Source organism: Neoarius graeffei, chromosome 20, assembly GCF_027579695.1.
Source record: "Neoarius graeffei isolate fNeoGra1 chromosome 20, fNeoGra1.pri, whole genome shotgun sequence".
Lineage (NCBI taxonomy): Eukaryota > Metazoa > Chordata > Actinopteri > Siluriformes > Ariidae > Neoarius > Neoarius graeffei.
In genome coordinates, this window is record NC_083588.1 from 19,255,488 (window position 1) to 19,274,209 (window position 18,722).

Consider the following 18,722-nt stretch of genomic DNA (forward strand, 5'->3'; position numbering starts at 1 on the left):
CCAAATACCAGTCTATTTTGGTATAAAACCTGCGGGTCTCTGTTAGACAACTGAAGAAAAATTTTACCTTCGAGCATGATAATGACACAAAGAACAAATCAACGTCAACAAAGGAATGAGAAGCTGATCAACATTTTGGAATGTCCCAGTCAGAGTCCAGATCTTAATCCTATCAGAAACCTGTGGAATAACTTGAAGAGAGCTGCGCCCAGGTGATCTCCTTTGAAAAAATTTTGCACAAAAAAAAAGGTTAATAAAATTGCAAAATACACATCAAGATGTGCTAAGTTGGTAAACTCTTGCCCAAAAAGTCTGAGTGCTGTATTACAAGCAAAAGGTGCTTTAATAAAGTATTAGCTAAGGGGTAACCATGGTTTTGTAAAATAATGTTAATAATAAGGGGAAAAGTACATCATATTATAAAGCCTGATCTACTTTCTTTTGTTAAACTCCAGTAAACACCAGTAAGCTACTTCAGTGGCTTTTACCTCACTATCTCTGTGCTTATAGTGTAGGTATCTGGCCTGAGTTTCCCAAAAACATCGCAGCACAAAGATCATTGTTAAATGGTCGAGCGAGCAACACAATGAATACTCTCTGTCCGAGTTAAGATGCTTATGGGAAACCCACCCCTGGCTAGTATCTTATTAGTAGAAACAAGAAAAATGCATCATCCCAATTTGCAAATCCTGTCTCTCATTATAGCAGCTTCTGTCCAATGAAATGTGATTAAATGAAGGGATGCATTAATTAAAAACTATTTAATTATAATCAGTAGAATAAATGTTATTAACTAATAGTGCATACACTTTCATAGTTTCTGTTCGCACTTTTAGAAATGTCTTATTATAGTTTCATAGCGGATGTTTTTATATATATATATATATATATATATGGCGGCACGGTGGTATAGTGGTTAGCGCTGTCGCTTCACAGCAAGAAGGTCCTGGGTTCGAGCCCCGGGGCCGGCGAGGGCCTTTCTGTGCGGAGTTTGCATGTTCTCCCCGTGTCCGCGTGGGTTTCCCCCACAGTCCAAAGACATGCAGGTTAGGTTAACTGGTGACTCTAAATTGACCGTAGGTGTGAGTGTGAATGGTTGTCTGTGTCTATGTGTCAGCCCTGTGATGACCTGGCGACTTGTCCAGGGTGTACCCCGCCTTTCGCCCGTAGTTAGCTGGGATAGGCTCCAGCTTGCCTGCGACCCTGTAGAAGGATAAAGCGGCTAGAGATAATGAGATGATATATATATATATATATATATATATATATATATATATACACACTAGTGCATCTCAAAAAATTAGAATATTGTGAAAAAGTTCAATATTTTCCATCAGTTATTTAAGAAAGTGAAAATGTTATATACTATAGACTCATTACACATAAACTAAAATGTTTCAAGCATTTTTCTATTTTAATTTTAATCAGTATGGCATACAGTACAAAAACATTAAAAAAAACCCATCTCAAAATATTAGAATATTTTATTTCGAGTTTGAGTAAAACAGTATGAACACAGTGTATCTCTCGGTCTAGTTCAGTACACACAACCACAATCATGGGGAAGACTGCTGACTTGACTGTTGTCCAGAAGATGATCACTGATGCCCTCCACAAGGAGGGTAAGCCACAAAAGGTCATTGCTGAAAAGGGTGGCTGGAAAAGGTGCACAAGCAACAGGGATGGCTGCAGTCTTGAGAGGATTGTCAAGAAAAGTTGATTCAAGAACTTGGGAGAGCTTCACAAGGAGTGGACTGAGGCTGGTGTCAGTGTATCAAGACCCATCACAAACAGACCTCTTCAAGAAAGGGGATATAACTTTCGCATTCCTAATATCAAGCTACTCCTGAGCTAGAGACAATGTCAGAAGTGTCTTATCTGGGCTAAGGAGAGAAAGAAATGGACTGTTGCTCAGTGGTCCAAAGTCCTCTTTTCAGATGAAAGTACATTTTGCATTTAGTTTGGAAATCACGGTTCTAGAGTCTGGAGGAAGAGTGGAGAGGCACAGAATCCAAGGTGTTTGAAGCCCAGTGTGAAGTTTCCACAGTCTGTGATGATTTGGGGTGCCATGTCATCTGCTGGTGTTGGTCCACTGTATTTTATCAAGTCCAAAGTCAACACAGCCATCTACCAGGAGATTTTAGAGCAGTTCATGCTTCCATCTGCTGGCGAGCTTTTTGGAGATGCTGATTTCCTTTTTCAGCAGGACTTAGCACCTACCCACAGTGTCAAAACTACTACCAAATGGTTCGCTGACCATGATATTACTGTGTTTGATTGGCCAGCCAACTTGCCTGACCTGAACCCCATAGAGAATCTATGGGGTATTGTCAAGAGGAAAATGAGAAACACCCAACCCAAAAATACAGATACGCTGAAGGCCACTATCAAAGCAACCTGGGCTTCAATAACACCTCAGCAGTGCCACAGACTGATCACCTCCATGCCACACCACACTGATACAGTAATTCATGGTAAAGGAGCCCCAGCCAAGTATTGAGTGTATAAATGAATATACTTTTCAGAAGTTGGACATTTCTGTATTGTAAATCCTTTTTTTGATTGATCTTAGGGAATATTCTAATAATTTGAGATACTGGATTTCTGATTTTCATGAGCTTATAAGCCATAATCATCAAAATTAAAACAAAAAAGGCTTTAAATATTTCACTTTACATGTAATGAATATAGAATATATGAAAGTTTACCTTTTTGAATTAAATTATGAAAAAAATGAACTTTTTCATGGTATTCTAATTTTTTGAGATGCACTAGTATATACTGTATATATAATAGTTATTCCACAAAATCAAGTAATCGGGTCGTACATGAGCTGATAGCCAATGAGGCGTAGCACCGAGTTGGCTATAAGCCATGTATGCCGAGATTGAGTGGAATAATTGTTTTATTATATCCACATTCACTGGATTTTGAGAAACAGAGCATTTTTATTTTTACTTTTTGCAAATTAGATAAAAACTTTATACAAAACGTCTGACAAAATCATTTATTGAATGATTAGAATGTAAACAAACCAGCAAAATGACAGTAGCAATTTGTGAAAAATGCTGTAATAATAATAATAATTTCTTGAAAAATAAAAAATATACGTTCTTACCATCAAATACTTTTATTCCATATTTTGATGCTGCTTTTTTTTTGTATTTTTTGGGCTTTTGTTTTTGAGGAAAGTTTTTTATTTTGTCCTCAGTTGGTTCAGCAAAACGCTCTGCCATTTTGTTTTAATCTATTCACAGTATATGAGCTGATATCCTAGAAGTAGAATAGCCAATCAGAGCACACAATTGCTCATATCTAGTGAATGTGGATATCAGTCCTCGAAAAAGGACTCTCTCCCAGCCTTACTTGTCTAATGGGCAAGCAGCACCCAAAACATACTTGCCCGAAAAACAATTGAGCTTTATTTTATTTTGGAGAGGACAAAATACAGTTGATATTTGTTTTTTTTTATAGGTGAAGCAGCATAATTATCATACATCCATAAAACCATAACATCAATATATGCAGATATATTCAGAAAGAATTAAGTTCTCACTGCAGAGAAATGAATAATTTAGGGTATATTAAGCTGTGGAGAGTTTTTAATAATAATAATAATAATAATAATAATAATAATAATAATGCTGGAGGTTTGTTTTTGTTATCAAAGGAACACAGTCCTGTGCAAAATGTCACCATGGAACCAGAGTGTAGAAATGAACCTACAGTTGAAGAAAGTTCTACACAAACACACTGAACTTTACAACAGCTGTACGTATGTGAAATGGAAATAAATCGACTAAGGCAGGAAAAATTATTTTGGATAAAATTGTTATTGTCCGTTACACACTGATCAACCTGTGTGACTCAGCTGTGCCTTTGAATTGAGAATTAATGAAAAGGGAACGGAACATTAACTGTTTATTGAAATTATTATTATAAGAATGATTATAGTTACTATATGACTTACAACTGGAATGTGCTGATTCTGTTCGTGTTTGTAATTATTGTACCGTCCACTATTAGATACAATTAAAATAAAATCTTACAACATTGTTTGAAAGTCTAGAGCAAGATATTTTGTCATTTTACAAATAATAACACTTTATTGTTTTAACAATAATAAGCATCACTGTATAAATAATAGAGTGTAAATAGCTGTGTAACTAGATGTCCTTGGGGTTGATGAGACATGGAGGGGTGGGGACACCATCTAGCCCCCCAGTTCAGGTCAGAGCCCTTTGAAAGTAAATGCTCTGGCTTTTGCAACATTCTGTTCCCAAAAGCTGATGTCAGGAAAAAGTCTTGACACAAAGCAGATTTTCTTGCTTCTGTAGTTTTTTTAAACTGTTCTTCCGTGTTGGGACTTTTTGGGAAAAAGAAAGTATATTCCAATGTGTAGCTAATGCTAACGCTAGGCCACTAATCTGCACCGTCACTCCAGTCATTTCGAGGAATTTTGTACAGTTCATAACCTCTAATAAACTCTAATTTCCATGTATATCTATCCCGTACTTCTTTCTGACTAAGACTGTCCAAGTAATCCAGTAGTAGAGCTTTTTTAGCTGTAGTTTTCTTCGGACAACAGCAACAGACGCCTGACATCTCCGCTTGGCTTCAGTATGTGAACTGCCAATCAGCGGGCCCCGTATGTGTTTACGATTTTTATGTCACGATGTACAACCAATGGGAGACACCCTTTGTCGGCTGTCCACCAATCATAGGCTCTCGTGCCACAATGGCAGTATGTTGATAAATATTTAGAAAATAAAAATTATATCATTATGAAATATAGGAAACCATCAAAAACAAAAAAAAATAATTATATATATATATATATTCAATATATATAATATTCAAATACTTCTCAAATACTTCAAATACTTATTTCACTCAAAGAAATGCAAATCAGTTTATATCTTTTATATGAAGTTATTTTCTGGGTTTTCTTTTTGATGTTTTGTCTCTCACAGTTAAAATAAACCTGCCATTAAAATTATAGAATGTTCATTTCTTTGTCAGTGGACAAACTTACAAAATCAGCAAGGGATCAAATAATTATTTCCTCCACTGTACAGTAGATCATTTTGCCTCTTATCTTTAATCCTTCCACAATGTAAAATGTAGTTCTTGTGTTCTCTTTGATAAAATTTAATGATGTGTTAAAAGATATATAGCATAAATAATTGTTAAAAGTGTTGACAATCAGCTTGAGTTCATTAGGGTATATATTATGGTTGTTATGGGTACAAACAAAAATAACAGCATGCAGAAGGAGTCAGGAGTAGTGTGTCCAAGAGTCCTGAACAAACCTCTATACTAGAGCATGTTTAGTACTCAAGTGTATGCATGAGTTGTAATGCTTACATCATGTGCAGATTTAAAATCCAGGATTTTAGGTAGAATTATGCATTTCTGGGGCCTACAATAGGCCGATCAGGAGAATTGAACAGACTGCAGTCAGTAAATACAGAATTAATGATGAAAGGTTTAGAGGCATCCAAAGACAAAATTTAAATCCTTCATAGGTCTTCACTTTGATGAGCTATTGGTGTCATTTTTATTGTGAACATATATGGCTTCTCTGAAAGGTTTAAAATCTAAGTTAGGTAATTTGGAGAATATCCAATAATTTTCAGTAGATTTTCATAATTTAATATAATTTAATTACATACTTATCAGTTGCCAACATTATTCAGAAGGATAAAAGTATAACGAACATTTATTTCTGTTCTTTTTCCATCCTCTTGTTACACTTCATGAAATAACAGTGAATATGAAGTATTGCTGTCTTGGCCAAAGCTATTTTTGGACCTAATGGGTGATGGAGATTTATGGAGGAACGGATTAACTGGGTTAATTATCTGGCTTTGTCATGCATCTGGTGAATTAGGAATTATCTGCTTTTTAAAATTCTGCCTCAGTTTGCAATATAATTGATCTGACATAAGATCAGATTCGACAGCCTTCTTAATTTTTTTTCTTAAATTATCACATTTTACATTAATCGGCAAATGTGATGCACCCTCAGAATATCAATATAATTTCTATTTGTGAAGGATTTTATAGGGAAAACCATGTTTTTTTTTCTTCTTTACATGGTTAACTAAGTTCTGAATGTTTGCATAAGAGCTATGTTTGGTTTTGTTAAAAACACTACACACATGGACTTCTTGTGGTACAGTCAGAGGTATGAAAGTCCAGCAGCTTTCCTTGTTGAGCTCTTGTCTTTGGCTTATAACTTATTGCAAAGCTGATGTACATGGAGGAGTTGTATCCAAAGTCTTTAAGGCTGTTTTTATTTGTTTTTCGTTGCGCTTTACTAGTTTTCTATAGGTTGCCTGAATGCGTTGCACAGAACCGAATCAACCAAAATTCAACATCAAAAAACAAGAGCGCCATTGTTTCACATTGTGAAAACAAAGCGAGTGAAAACAAAAACACGAGAGAAGACACAACCTTTGTTATCAAATCACCAAAGAATATCTGCTCTTATGTTTTGCTGAAGGTACAAAGCATAAATGGGTTCAAACATTTTGTCTTTTGAGTAGTTAAGCTCCAAAAAACCACACCTGTATGTAGCTTCTATCTGCAAATAAATAACATAAAGTGTTATGTGGGGCGGCACGGTGGTGTAATGGTTAGCACTGTCGCCTCACAGCAAGAAGGTCCTGGGTTTGAGCCCAGTTGCTGACGGGGGCCTTTCTGTGTGGAGTTTGCATGTTCTCCCTGTGTCTGTGTGGGTTTCCTCCGGGTGCTCCGGTTTCCCCCACAGTCCAAAGACATGCAGGTTAGGCTAATTGCTGACTCTAAATTGACTGTAGGTGTGAATGTGAGTGTGAATGGTCGTTTGTCTCTATGGCCAAGTTTACATTAGACCGTATCTGTCTCGTTTTCTTCGCGGATGCACTGTCCGTTTACATTAAAACGCCTGGAAACGCCGGGAAACGGGAATCCGCCAGCGTCCACGTATTCAATCTAGATCGTGTCTGGTCCGGTGCTGTGTAAACATTGAGAATACGCGGATACGCTGTGCTGAGCTCTAGCTGGCGTCGTCATTGGACAACGTCACTGTGACATCCACCTTCCTGATTCGCTGGCGTTGGTCATGTGACGCAACTGCTGAAAAACGGCGCGGACTTCCGCCTTGTATCACCTTTCATTAAAGAGTAAAAGTATGAAAATACTGCAAATACTGATGCAAATACTGCCCATTGTGTAGTTATGATTGTCTTTAGGCTTGCCATCTTTCCACTTGCAAGTGGTAAGTGACGCGCATGCCCGACATGCACTGAGAGCACACACACAGCGGCTCAGTCCCGAATTACTGCTCGTGCACTTCGCTCGCGCGCTCTGTGAGCTGCGCAGGGCCGGAGTGCGCACCCTCCAGAGGGCACTCGCTGTTCAGGGCGGAGTGATTTGGAGCGCAGGATGCCTGCGGAGCCGAGCGTATCCGTGTATTGGCGTTGCTGTGTGCAGGCGAATCGTGTATTGGTGTTGCTGTGTGCATGTTAATCATTTTAAAAACATTAATCTGATGATCCGCTGATACGGTCTAATGTAAACCCCACCTATGTGTCAGCCCTGCGATGATTTGGCAACTTGTCCAGGGTGTACCCTGCCTCTTGCCCATAGTCAGCTGGGATAGGCTCCAGCTTGCCCATGACCCTGCACAGGATAAGCGGTTATGGATAATGAATGGGTGGTTGGGTGGGTGGATGGATGGATGGATGGATGGAAGTGTTATGTGGGTGATACCCCCCACCCCCCACTAGCAATTACCTCAGATTGGCCAGTGGCTGTTGATGCAGATGGTGTTTGAATATGGAGATGTGACAACAAGAAAAAAGGTCACTGCACTGGGTCATTAAAGTTCAACAAGTTCTAATGTTGCTTTTTTTTCTTTTTTTTAACATTATCTGCTTCATCAACAGTGAGTCAGAGAGATTACCTCAGTGATATGTGTTTGGGGCACACTTTCAGCAAGATTTTGTCTTTTTTTTGCATTACAAGAACAGGGAATGATAAGTATGACATCCAATATTTGTAGTCAATGGTGTATAGAGCACTCTTGTCATATAACCCCGATTCCAAAAAAGTTGGGACAAAGTACAAATTGTAAATAAAAACGGAATGCAATAATTTACAAATCTCAAAAACTGATATTGTATTCACAATAGAACATAGACAACATATCAAATGTCGAAAGTGAGACATTTTGAAATTTCATGCCAAATATTGGCTCATTTGAAATTTCATGACAGCTACACATCTCAAAAAAGTTGGGACAGGGGCAATAAGAGGCTGGAAAAGTTAAAGGTATAAAAAAGGAACAGCTGGAAGACCAAATTGCAACTCATTAGGTCAATTGGCAATATTTCATTAACATGACTGGGTATAAAAAGAGCATCTGGGAGTAGCAGCGGCTCTCAGAAGTAAAGATGGGAAGAGGATCACCAATCCCCCTAATTCTGCGCCGACAAATAGTGGAGCAATATCAGAAAGGAGTTCGACAGTGTAAAATTGCAAAGAGTTTGAACATATCATCATCTACAGTGCATAATATCATCAAAAGATTCAGAGAATCTGGAAGAATCTCTGCGCGTAAGGGTCAAGGCCGGAAAACCATACTGGGTGCCCGTGATCTTTGGGCCCTTAGACAGCACTGCATCACATACAGGCATGCTTCTGTATTGGAAATCACAAAATGGGCTCAGGAATATTTCCAGAGAACATTATCTGTGAACACAATTCACCGTGCCATCCGCCGTTGCCAGCTAAAACTCTATAGTTCAAAGAAGAAGCCGTATCTAAACATGATCCAGAAGCGCAGACGTCTTCTCTGGGCCAAGGCTCATTTAAAATGGACTGTGGCAAAGTGGAAAACTGTTCTGTGGTCAGACAAATCAAAATTTGAAGTTCTTTATGGAACTCAGGGATGCCGTGTCATTCGGACTAAAGAGGAGGACGACGACCCAAGTTGTTATCAGCGCTCAGTTCAGAAGCCTGCATCTCTGATGGTATGGGATTGCATTAGTGCGTGTGGCATGGGCAGCTTACACATCTGGAAAGACGCCATCAATGCTGAAAAGTATATCCAGGTTCTAGAGCAACATATGCTCCCATCCAGATGACGTCTCTTTCAGGGAAGACCTTGCATTTTCCAACATGACAATGCCAAACCACATACTGCATCAATTACAGCATCATGGCTGTGTAGAAGAAGGGTCCGGGTACTGAACTGGCCAGCCTGCAGTTCAGATCTTTCACCCATAGAAAACATTTTGCGCATCATAAAACGGAAGATACAACAAAAAAGACCTAAGACAGTTGAGCAACTAGAATCCTACATTAGATAAGAATGGGTTAACATTCCTATCCCTAAACTTGAGCAGCTTATCTCCTCAGTCCCCAGACATTTACAGACTGTTGTAAAGAGAAAAGGGGATGTCTCCCAGTGGTAAACATGGCCTTGTCCCAACTTTTTTGAGATGTGTTGTCATGAAATTTAAAATCACCTAATTTTTCTCTTTAAATGATACATTTTCTCAGTTTAAACATTTGATATGTCATCCATGTTCTATTCTGAATAAAATATGGAATTTTGAAACTTCCACATCATTGCATTCCGTTTTTATTTACAATTTGTACTTTGTCCCAACTTTTTTGGAATCGGGGTTGTACTAAACTAATGAAAGGATTAAATTATGACCAGAATTTTGACAGCTAAAGGAAAGTATACTTTGTCTTTTTTCTCCTTTTATGCCCAGTAATCTTTGTTTACATTTCTTTCTTGTTCTGGTTGACTTTCTCTCTATCTCTTTCTGTTGTCTTCTTTTTGCTCTTAATTCTCTTGACTCTTCTTCCTTTCCTCTCAGCAGCCCCAGGGTACCCACGCTTTTCAGGAAGTCTAGCCCACACATTCCTTCCTATAAGTCATTTGGATCACCATGCCAACAGTGGGGTTCTCTATGGTCAGCACCATTTCTATGACACCCAAAAAGGTGGGTAAAGCATCTCACATATTTTTCATTGTAGCAGGCTTTTCAGCTGTTTTTATCTGGCCTTTTGTTTTTAATCTCCAAATATATGCTCCAATTCTCAACTCCAATTCCATGGAAAATGTTTAGCACTGTGGTATCTATTCTGTCTTATCATTCTCACAGAAAACTTCTACTTAAGAAGCCTTCCATCCCAACCCCCACTTATTTCAGCCAATCACAGCATTCCACCCATGTCAAGGACAGAGCCAGGGAACACCCAGGGCTCTTGCAGTAGGGACACAGGAAGTGTTGTGAACTTGAACAAGGGTCTTAAGGAAGCCAGTATAGACAAAGGCATGGTCTCAGGTCCAAAGGACAAAGAAAGGCCCAGCAGTAAGCATGAGTCTAAAGATCGCCACCCCCACAACCAACATCCACAGCCCCAGCACCTCCACTCCCATCAGCCTCAACACCATTCTCAGCACCCTGCCATTATGGACAACATGAATGGCATGGAAAGGCACAAGGCTTCCTTACTTATGGAGTACAAGGACCATTCGCAGAGCATGGGTAAGCCTCTTAGTGCCTGTCTACTCAATGGGAAAATGCAGAATGGAGACTCTCGGGCTGTGGTTGGGTCCAAAGGATCCATGGCCAGCTGTGGAGGAGAGAGCATGGGCAGGGGTCCTGGAGACTCAACAAATGCACAAGCGAGACACATGGGTATTGGCAGTACTGGGCGCTGCACAAAAGAAGCTGTAAGTGGGGAAATGAGGATCAGCGAGCAACCTCCCCCTGATTGTGTGGAGAGGGGTCAGGTGCTACACCAATCTTTGTCCTACTCTGTGCCTCCTCCTTTGCCTGTGGGTTCAGCAACTGGTGGGGGGCATCCAGGCAGCTTTCACTGTTTACAGCTCCATCCTAGTCATCCACACCACACCCAACACCCACACCACAGCCACCACTCCCACCATCACCCAGATTTTTTCTGTCCCCCTCCTACTGCCCCAATAACCAATCCTTCCTTACATGAAAAAGGGGTTGGCAGCAGTGGAGCAAGAGAAGCTAAACCAACCCGACCCACATTTGTACCATCTGTAGGCCACCTTGGGGAGAAAGCTGGAGGCCTCTTTCAACTGGGGAACCCTGAATGCCAGGGGGTGGCTGGTGGAGGAAGCAGTACCAAAGAAAAAGCCATGGAAAAGGCAAGTGGGGGTGTGGGGCATCCAGGTAACTGGCACAGAAAACAACAGGAGCACCAACAGCAACAGCAGCAACCTCCACCACAGAAGCAGCATCCCTACAGAAAAGCAGAAAAAGCCCCCGACTGGATGCACAACAATGATCATCACTTACAACAACAGCAGCAGAACCATCCTCAGCAGCATCAGGCTGTGCGTTCTCATAGTGCAGACTGCATCAATGGCATGGACACAGAGGTGTACAGATCTGCTCTGACACAGGAGCCCAAAACTGGCCATCTTTTAACTCATCTTAGTAATGTTAACACGCAATCCTATAGAGATTGCTCACATTCTGGGTCAACTCCTAACTCCTCGCCCCTTGCTAAGACAATGTCTCAGCAAGCACCTGGTTCTGGAGGTGGGAGCTGCTCCATGCAGAGAGAAGGTCAAAAAGTTGCCCGTATCCGCCATCAGCAGCATGGCAGAACAGGTTCAGGTGCTCCCTCAGCAGAGCTGGGCCAGACCAATAGCAGTCAAGAGATGAAGCGGAAAATGGACATGTCTCCGTACGGTTATAATAACAATGGGCAGCATCATTCACATCAGCAATCACCTGTGCCTCCATGGGCGATGCACCCCCATCATGTCCACCTCGAGGAGGATCAGCGCAGGGCTTATGTGGAGTCTGTCAGTGGAACTGCCAGTGGTAGGCAGCAGCCCCATCAACACCAGTCAGCTGGAATGGGTCCCCCACCTGCTCCTGCACAAAACCAGCAGGAGGTTCTGGGCACACAGGGAGAGGGTAATGCCATGAAAAACCTTCTTAAATATAGCAACCAGCAGCAGCCTCTCCTTTTGTCCCAGAAAACACCATTTGGAGGATTGGGAAGCCTCAAAACGGGACCAAACAGCACCAACTGCACCTTGCAGACTGGCAAAACAACCCTACCTTCCCGGAAAGTTGTAACCAATGATAGTGAACGGCATGACTGTGGAGGACGGAGCAGGGAGATGGGGGAGGTGGCTCATGGGGAGGGGGAAGTACGGCAACCCCCTGTGGGTATCGCAGTTGCTGTGGCACGGCAGAAAGAACCAACCTGCAGACCTCCCAACAACCATCCAAGCAGCTGCCAGGGGCGGGTCCACTCTGGCATGAAAGGTAAGCACAACTTTTAACCTCTTAGTCACTGAATAAACAAACAGAAAAGCAAGCATTCCTGCTTGTATGTGTATGACCTCTGGAAGACCTTTCTGGTGAAAAATAAACAGCATGCCTTTCACAGGGCCTAAAGTGGAAACAGTTTTTCCTGCTGCTTGTTTAAATGCTTGCACAGGGAAAGAGAATGCAACCAGAGGCTGCTGTGCAGCTGTTGCTTTGCAGACTGTTTTGATTATTTAAAAGATAGCATCTCAGATATTGTAGTCAGAGAAAAGGTGTTGAAATAAAATGTTAATTTTCTTAGGTGCTTCACGGCCCATGTATCCCCCAGACTCCTCCCGAGAGGAGGACAGGAAGAGAATGAGTGGGGAGCACATGGGGGTCAGTGGTGGTCATCCATGCCTGGACAGAGAGCGAGAAACCTTTATCAGGTAAATAATCCACTTATGACACAAGGTCTCACTTACACATCTCACACTTTCTATCTCTTGCACAGCTTCTGACCTTTAACCATTGCTTTTCTACATTTTTAGGGACAACAAGGAAAGGGTAGAATTTGCAAGGATCCATCCCTCTAATAGTTGCCGCGGTGACCTCCCCTCTCATCTGATGGTGCCTGGTGGCACTTCCTTGCAGTCAGGCCAGTTGGGAGACCCTGCTGCACATACACACTCTACGCACCACCACTGGATGCCCCGCACAGCCAGTCCTTCCCTCTGGATGACAGGTCATTCCTATGGTGTGTAATTTAAAAAAAAAAAGTTGAAACAGAAAGGGAAATCAGACATGAAGACCCATGAAAGGTTTTTTTTGTATTATGCATTTTACACATAGCAGGTAGTATTAATTCTAAGATTCAAATAATTATAAATATATTGGGGCAGCACAGTGGTGTAGTAGTTAGCACTGTTGCCTCACAGCAAGAAGGTCCTGGGCTCGAGCCCAGTGGCTGACAAGGGTCTGTCTGTGTGTAATTTGTGTGTTAGAAGAAGAAACCTTTATTTATCACATGCACACTTCAAGTTCATGCATTTAACCTATCTGAAGCAGTGAACACACGTGCACACACACCCAGAGCAGTTGGCAGCCACACTAGAGTGCCTGTGGAGCAGTCAGGGGTTAGGTACCTTGCTCAAGGGCACTTCAGCCCAAGGCTGCCCCACGTTAACCTAACTGCATGTCTTTGGACTGTGGGTGAAACCGGAGCACCCGGAGGAAACCCACACAGACACGGGGAGAACATGCAAACTCCACACAGAAAGGCCCTTGCTGGCCACTGGGTTCGAACCTGGAACCTTCTTGCAGTGAGGCGACCATGCTAACCACTTACACCACCGTGCCGCCCTGTCTGTGTGGGTTTCCTCTGGGTGCTCCGGTTTCCCCCAAAGACATGAAGGTTAGGCTAACTGGTGGCTCTAAATTGACCATCGGTGTGAAGGTGAGTGTGAATAGTTGTTTGTCTCTATGTGTTAGCCCTGCGATGATCTGGCGACTTGTCTAGGGTGTACCTTGCCTCTCACCCATAGTCAGCTGGGATAGGCTCCAGCTTGCCTGCAACCCTGCACAGGATAAGCGGCTACAGATGATGGATGGATGGATGGATGGATGGATAAATATGTTGTGTGCTATACCATATGGAGTACTGTATATCAAGCCATGTCTGTATTTGACAATGTAAATAATTATGTAATTTGGCATACTGTGTATTAAAATCTTTCTCCTTTCTTCCTGTTCCTCAGGTATAAGCCACACTGGTCTCCACCAGAATCTTCCCCCAGGTTTCTCTGCAACTATGCCTGCTCCACTCCAACCTGTACTGCCCCTGCCCCAGGACCCTTCTGCCCAGCTGGTAGTGTTACCTACTGAGCCTACTGCTCATCCAGCCACTCATCACTTAGGTATGCTGTAGTCTTTCTACATGTTCTTATACTCATTTTACTCTCTCTGCAACTTTATTTATTTTTATTCACTATCATTTGTCTGTTTTACTTTGGTGACTACACAGTATTTTTCCTGGGCTTGTCCCAATGAATCTTCCAACAATAACTAATTAAGGTTTAAATACATCTAGAGAAGGACTGTGGAGAACTATAGTACAGAAGTGAAGGTTGTTATGTGGTGTTTGTGGTTAGCTAATGGACAAAACCAGCTCTGTGCATGATTCCTTAAAATCCAGCAATTTTGTATGGACTGCCCACCCCCATCTCCATAGGGATGGCCGTCTACATTGTCAGGATGCTCTTCCCATTCCCAGGTCTATACATAGAGGCTGGTTCTGTGATAGCATGCATGACGTTTCTCTAGACCCTCTAGTACATATGTGCCTCTTTGCTGCAAACAGGCTGTGAAATTTAATTAGACCTTCATCCTTGACAGAGCATGCTTCCTTCCGCTCTCTTTTGGAGTAGAAGCTAAGTCAGGAAGTGCATCCACAAAAGTCTTCCCTAGGGTAACATTCGCTGGCTGGGTTAACATTTCAGGGAGGGTTGGGACTGGGGGTAGAGGTATTGAGCAGAAGGGGTTAGTTTGAATGTGTAAGATTTTATAAGTGCTATGTGAAATATGGGAAAGAAGGAACATTGTTTTGCTGACCTGCAGCATGCTCCCTAGGTAAGCTCTTCAGCAGAGGCTCTAACAGCGGTACAAACGTGAGCTAGGAGCCTTTTTTTTTTTGCATTACATGCTTGCATGTAGGCATGGCTCATGATGATAGGGGATTTTAAAGGAGCATGCCCATTTTCTTAGCTCAGACTGGCCAAGTGGAAGCTACAGTGGTGCTTGAAAGTTTGTGAACCCTTTAGAATTTTCTATATTTCTGCATAAATATGACCAAAAACATCATCAGATTTTCACACAAGTCCTAAAAGTAGATAAAGATAACCCAGTTAAACAAATGAGACAAAAATATTATACTTGGTCATTTATTTATTGAGGAAAATGATCCAATATTACATATCTGTGAGTGGCAAAAGTGTGTGAACCTCTAGGATTAGCAGTTAATTTGAAGGTGAAATTAGAGTCCGGTGTTTTCAATCAATGGGATGACAATCAGGTGTGAGTGGGCACCCTGTTTTATTTAAAGAACAGGGATCTATCAAAGTCTGATCTTCACAACACGTGTTTATGGAAGTGTATCATGGCACCAAAAAAAGGGATTTCTGAGGACCGCAGAAAAAGCATTGTTGATGCTCATCAGGCTGGAAAAGGTTACAAAACCATCTCTAAAGAGTTTGGATGCCACCAATCCACAGTCAGACAGATTGTGTACAAATGGAGGAAATTCAAGACCATTGTTACCCTGCCCAGGAGTGGTCGACCAACAAAGATCACTCCACGAGCAAGGTGTGTAATAGTTGGCGAGGTCACAAAGGACCCCCGGGTAACTTCTAAGCAACTGAAGGCCTCTCTCACATTGGCTAATGTTAGTGTTCATGAGTCCACCATCAGGAGAACACTGAACAACAATGGTGTACATGGCAGGGTTGCAAGAAGAAAGCCACTGCTCTCCAAAAAGAACATTGCTGCTCGTCTGCAGTTTGCTAAAGATCATGTGGACAAGCCAGAAGGCTATTGGAAAAATGTTTTGTGGACAGATGAGACCAAAATACAACTTTTTGGTTTAAATGAGAAGCGTTATGTTTGGAGAAAGGAAAACACTGCATTCCAGCATAAGAACCTTATCCCATCTGAGAAACATGGTGGTGGTAATATCATGGTTTGGGCCTGCTTTGCTGCATCTGGGCCAGGACAGATTGCTATCATTGATGGAACAATGAATTCTGAATTATACCAGCAAATTCTAATGGAAAATGTCAGGACATCTGTCCATGAACTGAATCTCAAGAGAAGGTGGGTCATGCAGCAAGACAATGACATGAAGCACACAAGTCATTCTACCAAAGAATGGTTAAAGAAGAATAAAGTTAAATGTTTTTGAATGGCCAAGTCAATGTTCTGACCTTAATCCAATTGAAATGTTGTGGAAGGACCTGAAGCGAGCAGTTCATGTGAGGAAACCCACCAACATCCCAGAGTTGAAGCTGTTCTGTACGGAGGAATGGGCTAAGATTCCTCCAAGCCGATGTGGAGGACTGATCAACAGTTACCGGAAACGTTTAGTTGCAGTTATTGCTGCATAAGGGGGGTCACACCAGATACTGAAAGCAAAGGTTCACATACTTTTGCCACTCACAGATATGTAATATTGGATCATTTTCCTGAATAAATAAATGACCAAGTATAATATTTTTGTCTCATTTGTTTAACTGGGTTCTCTTTATCTACTTTTAGGACTTGTGTGAAAATCTGATGATGTTTGAGGTCATATTTATGCAGAAATATAGAAAATTCTAAAGGGTTCACAAACTTTCAAGCACCACTGTAAATCTCAGACTGTAATCTCAGTCAAAGTTAAATCTCAAGCTGGTCTGAAATAAATGTCTCCATTCCATGCATCATCATCATTATCATGTAATAACATGTTTCTCGAAGATTTCAGAAACCAACTTGGAACAAAGCAATCCATGTGTCAGCATGTATGTGAGAGAGAGAATGTGGGAGTATTCTGTTTGGTTTAACAGTCCTGCTGCAGTGCCCTGAGTGTAGGCTGTGGTATAATAAGAGAGCACTGTATTTGTGCTTGTGTCTCTATGAGTAGGTACTTGTGTAACTGAATCTGACATTGTTGATTGATTTCTGTATATACCAAAATAAAATTATTGGAAAAATTTTTTACTCCCCTTTCTCTCACTTCTATTAGATGTGATGGAGCAGCCAGGTCTATGGCCCCCAGTGTACAGGGCCCGAGGGCCTCCCTCCCACATGCAGCATCCTGCTGTGTATTCTCGCTCCCAGTTTCTACGGCAACAAGAACTGTATGCACTCCAACAACATCAGCAGCTACAGCATCAGCAACATCCTGGCCATCAGCAGCCACCTCAACCACCCCAGCAACACAGAGGAACACACAGCATAGAGCCTCAGCACAGAAATACTCACAACCAGGCATGTATTTAAAAATTTTATTTGCAATGCTAGAGTTGAATAGCAAATGGACAAAAAGTCAAATGGACTGGCCACGTACAGTATGATGATATACAAGACATTTCCCCCACACGTTATAGGGGTCTCCGCATTTCTGCTGCATCACTTCATGAGAAATGTGAAATGGTGACGATTCAAGATATCACTTCACTTCAATTTATTACTTGCTAGACATAACCAAGTCAGAACACACACCAACCAATACAGTATAGGAGCTGAATTGTTACCTTAATTTGATAGTAACACTTTTCATAAAAACAGTACGAATGCAACATATATGATAACATAATAACCATATAATACCAGATTGTGGTTAGGAATCTGTGAGTTAGATTTTCAAAAAATGCTAACATGCCTGCACGAAATATAGTGCATGTCAGATAACTGTTTTTGTACTGAGAAGAGTGCATAGTATTTGAAGCAAGTGAGTTATCATCTGAACAATCCCCCTATCAAAGCATTGCAGCCCACATGGCCCCAAAGCATCCTCAAAATCGCTACACAATTCAAGGGTGTTTCCTAGTACTAAGAATGGTACAGCGCAGCATTAGGGGACCAAGTACTATTATATCTAAACACGTTTTGGTCCAAATCTGTGTCAGACTCAGCAATGCACAAGCGTTATGTTGATACTGCTTTCACTGGCTGCCATCAGTACATTCAGAGATGTCCACAAGCACCGGCGACTGTCGGTTTTCTCCACCTACACAGACGGTCTGTGCTGGCTACTTGATCCCAGAAAAAAATAAAAACTTGCCTTTCAATGTTCAAGCGATTTATATTGTCTCCGCTGCCCATAATTTGCTGCAAATCCAATTATTCCACCATGAAATTGTCTTCGATTCAGGTCTAGCATGACCGGAAGTGATGACATATTTGTTGATCGATTCTCACACTTTGATTGGCTGAGCCGGACCATGTGACCACGCCGTAGCAGACGACAGTAAAGACGCAGTTGGTTGTTGCAGACAGTTTCACTTGGTTTTCACAAAATATTTTATACTGTAATGTAATAATGTAATTTACACATGCACAAAATAAGCTCAACATGTAGTTATGTTACAGAACCAGGCGGCATACTACAGAGGGTAACTGAGAAAGCCAAGCACACATGCATCTGGAGGGAAATTTCATACATATTTTGCAAGTATCTTACAGGGAAATGGTTAGTGATTTATTAGCTGAGAATGCACCAGAAGCCACCAGAAGGCATGCATGGGGGAAGCCATGGCCTAGAGGTTAGAGAAGTAGCTTTGGGACCAAAAGGTTGCTGGTTCAATTCCCTGGACTAGCAGGAATGGATGAAGTGCCCTTGAGCAAGGCACCTAATCCCCAATCCCTGGGTGGGGTGTG

At 41.6% G+C, this 18,722-nt stretch overlaps 1 protein-coding gene across 4 annotated transcripts in view; it reads left to right on the forward strand.

The window, feature by feature from the left end:
- The window catches only part of LOC132868479 (BAH and coiled-coil domain-containing protein 1), a 151,011-nt gene that overhangs the window by 105,185 nt on the left and 27,104 nt on the right, over positions 1 to 18,722 (forward strand). For 3 of the 4 annotated variants that reach the window (XM_060901387.1, XM_060901390.1, XM_060901389.1), the window contains 6 exons: positions 9,879 to 10,004; positions 10,167 to 12,326; positions 12,631 to 12,757; positions 12,860 to 13,065; positions 14,066 to 14,224; positions 17,086 to 17,330. In XM_060901387.1, coding sequence (XP_060757370.1) covers positions 9,879 to 10,004; positions 10,167 to 12,326; positions 12,631 to 12,757; positions 12,860 to 13,065; positions 14,066 to 14,224; positions 17,086 to 17,330 — 3,023 coding nt within the window. The remainder of the gene's footprint in view (positions 1 to 9,878; positions 10,005 to 10,166; positions 12,327 to 12,630; positions 12,758 to 12,859; positions 13,066 to 14,065; positions 14,225 to 17,085; positions 17,331 to 18,722) is intronic. The other variant, XM_060901388.1, reaches the window with a different exon arrangement.